General features: G+C 36.7%; 1 protein-coding gene across 1 annotated transcript in view; it reads right to left on the bottom strand.

Annotated features, from left to right (window-relative positions):
- The window catches only part of LOC106879200 (forkhead box protein N3), a 383457-nt gene that overhangs the window by 144287 nt on the left and 231199 nt on the right, over window positions 1–7971 (bottom strand). Inside the window, exon 3 of the mRNA XM_052966714.1 lies at window positions 5383–6008. Coding sequence (XP_052822674.1) covers window positions 5383–6008 — 626 coding nt within the window. The remainder of the gene's footprint in view (window positions 1–5382; window positions 6009–7971) is intronic.

Consider the following 7971-nt stretch of genomic DNA (forward strand, 5'->3'; position numbering starts at 1 on the left):
ATATATATATATATAAAATATATGCACATGAGGTAGTATCAAAAAGTTCCTAGACTAACTATGTTTGCCCTGTCACCATAAGCTTGCTGAAGCATGCTCAATGTCTCTGTAGCAGACTTCCCAAGTTTAGCGCAAAATTTCACATTGGCACTTTGTTCCAACTTTCTGTCCAGACAAAAATCGCAGACTACAGTATACACATATCGCAAAGATACAAATTTCACAACTTGCGAAGTAAACACAGTGATGTCACTCAGCACACTGCCCCATGGAAATCACCGCCAGTTTTCACTGTGCACACAACTGTGTGCTGCCATCTGTCGGCACACTACAGAACAACTCCAGGAACTTTTTTACTCAGGAAGAGACTATCCTAGAGTACATTCTGCCTTATCTTCGAAACGTCTAGTTAGAATAGAGGCAGCTGACGAAGGATTAATTCCAAGTGGCTATCTGTTTTCCTATGTGTTCGTTCCGTGGTCTGTAGTTCATTGTTCTAACGTCCTGTACCCTGATATGCATCTATATACACATGTAGATGTAAGTATTACATATATGTGTGTATACATGCATATATATTCTTTGTATTATATATATATATATATATATATATATATATATATATTTACACACACACTAATTGATATTAACTATATGAAATCTTTATTGCACATGGGTGTATAAGGATTTGAATCAACAAGTATAGTGTTAATTTGAGGGTTACACAAGATAAGGGTTACCAAAAAACCACTATGCTCCAGATTCCAGGTTTTTAGGAAGCCATACCCAAATAGGTATATAATTATAGGTTTGTTATGAGTTTCATTTCATTTTCTTTGAATTCTATGAAAGCTAGCTCAATAACAGAGCACAGAACAGAGAACAAAGGAAAACAGAAAAACAAAGGGAGAAAAGAAGGTAAAGAAAACAAGTCAGAAAAGCAGGGAAGGTAAAAAAAAAAAAAAAAAAAAGACAGAAAGGGAAGACAAAATAGAGAGAGAGAGAAAAAAAAAACAAAGAATGAAAGTATAGCAATGAAATACTCATGAGAATGGAAGTCTTTATTGAACCAGTTCCTAAATTCCTTTGGTTGTTGTCTTTCAGTATGTTAAAATGGCAGAGCTAACTGAATAGCTAATAATACTTACACTGCTATGGAGAGTCCATACAAGTGTAGTAACCAGCTCTACTAAGATAATGCCCATCAGTACATTGAGGTTTTTTTTTTTTTTTTTTTTTTTTTCCCTCCCCCATTTATGTAAATAAATCGATCATCTACTTTTGAAGTTTAAAAGCAATTCAAGGGGGTAAAAATAGATTTGCAAAAAGGAATTTCAACTGTTTTAGAATAAAAGAAATTGTAGTATAAAACCAAAATAAATACACTACACACAACTGGTGAAAGAAATATAGTAACACTGGTTACCAATATCCAATGTACCAATAACTAGTAAACTGTATTGATGAGTGTGACAAGAGAGTGAGAGCATGTAACTTGAAGTGGGCTGCAGGGTTTTTTATAGTTCTTAGGCTTTTGTTTACATCTTCCATTGATGTACAATGGCAAATGATATACAAACAGGCATTACACACACAAACGCTTCCATTCTGAGATAAGCTACAATTAGTGTCCTCCACTGACATTTCCATGTCAACAAATCATCCAGTGTCTCAGAGCTTTCAAATATATGCGGAATGAAAGACTCCATGCTTCATAAACAGGTAAGGGTGAGAAGCAGGAAAGGCATCCAGCTGGAGAAAAAATTGCTTTGAGAAGCATTCATTTAACCCCTAGATATAAAAATACAAACATGTCACAATTGTGAACAAACACATATCACAAGCTTCTCCACAGTTTTTGTCAACTAAATTCCACCTGCCAGGCACTGGTTAACCCAAAGCGATGGTACAAGACATTTATTTGCCTAAGGTGCCACACAGAAAGATCGCACTCAAAACCATATGTTTACAAAGTAGGAATTCTTAATGATACAGCCGTACCTGTTACAGTCACTGAAGGAAAGAGGAGAAATAAACAGAACGAAAGGGGAAAAAAGGTGTATGTGTCTTATTGACAAAGATCCTTGAAAGAGATTAAGATCTACAATGATTCTACACTGCTGTCAATAAAATATGTTTAGCTAAACAACAAAAAGTAAGTCTAAAAATTGTTTTATAAACTGAATACCATATGTTTCTTGTATTTTATTTAATGTAATATGGCTGTGTGGTTATAAAATTTTATTACCCAACCACAAAGATTTAGGTTCAATCCCACTGTGTGGCCAACCAAAGCTTTGTGAGATTTGGTTGGCAGAGACTGAAAGACACCTGTGGTGTGCATATTGTCTTTCTGTGTGTGTGCAGGCATGCAATATATTCAAGTGTGTGTGTGTGTGTGTGTGTGTGTGTGTGCGTTTGTACCTCCTTGTCCAGGCATCATGTAATAGTTGTAAATGAGTTTCACTGTCATACGAGCAGTGCTATTCAAGATTATGGGGGCTCACCAGAATAGAATAGTAACCAAAGGGGTCTATAGATAAAAAAAAAAATGGTTGAGAACCTCTACCCATCAAGTAGTGCTCCAGTATGACCACAGTCTAATGACTGAATAAATAAAAGACAAAAGATAAAAAAATAACTACTGAAAAGAAAAACAACTTATTTAGCTTCAGTGGCATTCATAGGCTTCTTTGCTATTTTCAAAAATTTTCTGAGATACCAGAAATGGAAGATGTTCCTACAATCAATTTCAATCAACAAAACTGAACGAAACAAAGCGGCCCCAACAGAGGTTGGATTCTTTGAATACAGAGAGAAAAAAAACAGGAGTAAATGACAATGATGACAACAATGATGATTACAGCAAGAATGGCGATCCCAATTGATGGCTATGGAGATAATTTTTCATCCTTTGGATGGGTGGTGAAGAATGATAATGATGACAGTGTGAAAAGAAAATAGAAACAATGATGATGATATCAATAATGATGTTGCTCTGATCTTGTTGCTGCCGCTACTAATGCTGATGCCAACAACGCCAACAACAACCATGATGATCTATAGGGCTAATAGGTACTTAATTGTGTAACTAATTACATCATAGAAGACAATTATAAATGCAATTATTATTATCATTACCATTATAATTTTTATTATTATCATCATTCTTATTATTGCTGTTATTCGTTAAATGAAAATAAAACACATAGCATACAGACCAAAAAAGACAAACATACAAATGTCAAAAGCATAAACTAGGGAAAAAAAAAAACATCATCATCATGAGTAACATTACAATTCCAAATATTTCATTGTTTTAAAATCAGGCAACTGTGTAACAAGACAGACAAACACAGTTTCACATTTCCACAGCAGTGCTCTATCTCTGTTTGTCAATGTAATACAATTATAAGTGAGGGGGAAATTTAAAAAAAAAATTTTTTTTGTTCTCTTTGCTAAATAAATTTAATTAAAAACAATGTAAAAAAACAAAACAAATGAATAAATAAATAAAAGCACCCCAGAAATTATTATTGGTAGTTTCTTTGCTAAACAGGAAGAGAAGAGCTGGCATCAACCAGGAACCCATTCATACTAAACCAAACAGCAAACACTTGGAAACTAAGAAACAAATTAAAACAGAAACATGCAAGAAGAAGCCATCCATCCACAATAGAGTTTGTTTGTCTCTTTAACTTGGAAACTCAGAGAAAAATTATGGTTCCTCTAGAACTACAGGAGACCATTTGGAAATATGGAAGGGGAGGTTGTGAGAATGGTTAAAGAAATAAATAAGAACAATGTTGAACAAGAAGAATAGCTGTTTCTAATTTCAGCACAAAGCCAGCAGTTTTGAGGGGAAGGGATAAGACAATACTAACAATTCCAGTTCTTGAGTGGTACTTTGGTATTATCAATCTCTAAAGGACGAAAAGCAAAGGTGGCCTTAGTGGGATTTGAACTCAGGTGTAAAAAACCAGAAAAAATGCTACAAATATATTTTAAGACTAACATATTTGCTTCCAATAATAATAATAATAATAATAATAATAATAATAATAATAATAATAATACTTTCTACTATAGGTACAAAGCCTGAAATTTTGAGGAAGGGGAAGGTCAATTACACTGACCCCAGCACTCAACTGGTACTTATTTTATGAACCCCTAAAGATAGAGTCAACCTTGGTAGAATTTCAACTCAGAACACGAAGACAGATGAAATACTACTAAGCATTTTGCCCAGCATGCTAACAATTCCACCAGCTCACTGCCTTATATATATAATAATAGCAATAATAATCCCTTCTATCAGAGGCACAAGCCCTGAAATTTAGTGGAAGGGGATAGTCAGGTGCTTCAACCCCAGAACTCAACTAGTATATATTTTTTCACCAACCTTGAAAGGATGAAAGACGAAGTCAACCTCAGCAGAATTTGAACTCAAAGCGTAAGGAAAGACAAAATGCCGCTAAGCATTTTGCTCAACACGCTAACAATTCTGAATCCTCATCATCATTGTTGAATGTCCGTTTTCCATGCTGGCGTGGGTTGAACGGTTTGATTGGGGGCCAGCAAGCCAGGAGGCCGCACCAGGCTCCAATCTGATCTGGCAGTTGTTTCTATAGCTGGATGCCCTTCCTAACGCCAACTACTCCAAGAGTGTAGTGGGTGCTTTTTACATGCCACTGGCACGGGATCCAGCCAGGCAGCACTGGCATCAGCCACCGTTCAGATGGTGCTTTTTACATTCCACTGGCACGTAGAAATAATAATAAACCTTTCTACTGTAGGCACAATTGAGTCAGTGCCATCAACCATGGTGCTTAATCACTACTTTTATTTTGTCATGGATGAAAGGCAAAGTTGAGTTCAGCAGGATCTGAGCGCAGAACAAACAACTGTAAGCGTCTGATGCACTAACAATTCTGGTAGTAATAATAGCCACAGGTGTGTCTATGTGGTAAGGAGTTTACTTCACAACCACATGGTTCTGGGTCGGTCCCACTGTATGGCACTTTAGGCAAGTGTCTTCTATAGCTTTGGACCAACCAAAGCTTTGTGGGTAGATGTGGTAGGCGGAAACTGAAAGAAGCCCAAATTGGGTGTGTGTGTTCGTGCCTGTCCCCCACCACTGCTTGACAGCCAGTGTTGGTATGTCTATATTCCCGTAAGCAAAAGAGATCAATTGTGTAAGTACCAGGCTGAAAGAAATAATTACTGGGCATCAGTCCATTGGACAAAAATTCATCAAGGTGGTGGCCCAGCATGGTCACAGTCTAATGACTGAAACAAGTAAAAGAAAAAATAAAAGATAATAATAATAATAATAATAATAATAATAATAATAATAATAATAATAATAATAATGTTATTTACCTGGCCTTTTTCTTTCTCAACCTTCTTGAAGCATTTATTCAGTGACAAATTATGCCGCACTGAATTTTTCCAACCTGTTGGTGCGCTTAGGAAGTAAGGGAAATTCTTTAATATCCAAGAGTAGATGTCTTTGACAGGCAAGCTTTTCTGTGGGGATTCCTCAATTGCCATAAAAATTAGGCAACTAAAGGAATAAGGGGGTTTATTGTTGATATGTTTTTGAGGATTATATGGTACATGGGGTGGGTGTATTGGGGTTGATGCAGGGACCACAGCTTGTATGTCTCCATTTTCTTTTTGTCCGTCCTCATCTGTTAGCTGGTCATCCACCTCACCAGCATTAATGTTCTTGATCAAATTGGTGTCCTGCAGCCACGCAAGGCTTGTTAGTTCATCGTCTTCATCCATGGGCCCTTTATCAAGGCGTAGTTCTGTGAAACAACTGTTACTCAGAGGATCGGTCTTCATATCTTCGGAATCAGAGTCCATATAATTGAGAGCACGTGACAGCGCACTCCCTGGGAAGCTCTGGCTTAGACTATTGACAAGTCTTTGCCGCATGGAAGCATCACTTTCATCAAGGCTCCTGTTGCTGCCCATGTTTGCCATGGGCCATATATCAGCCCCTAAAAAAATTTAAAAAATAATCACAATTAAGACATACTATTAACAAAAGGCACATTCATGTGTGAATTTAATAATAATATAAAAGAGCATTTTTATGTATCTTTCTTTGGTTTTAATATATAATAGAATAACAGGTAACTACAACTCTCCATGTATTATCTAAGCACAAACAAACTTATATATAAGCCTTCTTTCTTCCTTTTCACAACCAAATAATACTTCAACTTCACCAACAATTATAAACTTTCGACAAAGGTGAGGTGAGCCCTACAACAGAGTGCTTACTCCCACATCTGGAACATTATCATTACAGCATGCACATCCTTGACCAATATCTAAAGAAAAGCTAATCTACTACTTGGCATGAAGTGCCTCACAAACACTTTAACCAGTGTCTCCTCTCTATGCCTTTTCTACCACTACTACCTTGGCCTCTGCTCTTCAAAGCCAGATGGTCACATGCCAGCTCTATATAAGCACTTGGATTTCATCTGTCTCCTTGTCACCCATATTGTATCTCCATATACACACAGAATGCACCACACTAACTGCTACAGCCAAACATTCTTAATGGAGAACAGCATCCCTCTGGATATGTCTACATGTGTTTTTCCTGGTATCATAAACTTGCAGCTTGTTTTAAGAAGAAATTAACTACATCAGTCTAACTGGTCTTGCAGGGCATGCAAAGACCCTAGGCACAAAATAAACCAGAACATGCACGCATGCATGCACACAAATCAATGAACATTTGAAAGTCAATATCTAGCAGAAAAATGTGAGTAGAATATACGAACAAGGATAAGGGAAGTAGCTCTCTGTGCAGCAAAGTATACCTTTAAGCACATATGTATTTATGCACATTTACACACACACACACACACACACCTAAATGCACACAGCTAACAAAAACAGAGTAGTTACAAATGTTTTCAATAGATGGAAAAAAAAATTATTCTAAAAATAAAATTAACTAAAACACAAACTAATCACAACTAAATAAAATGACTTTTCTACTATTAAAAACTTAAACACAAAAATAGATGCCTCTTAGTTAAAACAGAAACACACACACAAACAAACAAACAAACACTCATACTCTTCTATTAAATGCTTTCTCCTGGCTATAAAAGAACAAGAAGGGGAAAAAGGTGGTGGCTTGTTGTTCTTCCACAATTAGATTACAGACAGGAGGGAATTAAAAGAATTTATAAAAGACATTTTATAAATAGCAGAGAGTTAAAATAATTGAAAGTATTGATCCATTATATAGATCATTACTAAGTTCCTTAACCTATTTGAACTTGTATATCTCCTCTCTTTTTTTTCCCCCAAATGGGGCAGCCTTGTATTTCCTGTACTGCAAGGCACCCATTTCTGTCCCTCAATCACACTCTAACCTCTCCTTACATCTCAATACTACTCCCCACTCAGCTGACAGGTCATGTCTTGCAAATTACATGGTGACCTCACTGGTGCTCATGTCACATAAAATGTACCCAGTTCACTCTGTAAAGTGGTTAGCATTAGGAAAGGCATCCAACCACAGAAACCATGCCACCAAAGCAGACAGCAGACAGCAGAGCTGGGCCCAGTCTTTTGAATGAAGGCAGGCATTGAATGCTAATTATAATGATGATCAACGTTATTTGCTTCAAGTGTACTGTTCAACCTTCAATATATACTGCTATCTCTAGCAGACAGGTGTCCACCAGTGAACATAAGCACAAATAGCTCAAAACCAGATGGTCTGGTGGTCCCCATCATCATTGAAAGATGGCTGGGGGTGGGGGGCTTGCAATATATATTGGGTGCAGATTGCATCGATAACCAGCTGGAAAAGGCATCCTCCAGGGGTTAAAAACATAGTAACATCGGTTCCTATAGAACAGCCATGTTTAAGTGACAATAAACATTACCTATCAGTATAGTTACTACTTTCATCACTTACAGAGATTTTCT

The sequence above is a fragment of the Octopus bimaculoides genome, chromosome 3 (assembly GCF_001194135.2).
Source record: "Octopus bimaculoides isolate UCB-OBI-ISO-001 chromosome 3, ASM119413v2, whole genome shotgun sequence".
Taxonomy (NCBI): domain Eukaryota; kingdom Metazoa; phylum Mollusca; class Cephalopoda; order Octopoda; family Octopodidae; genus Octopus; species Octopus bimaculoides.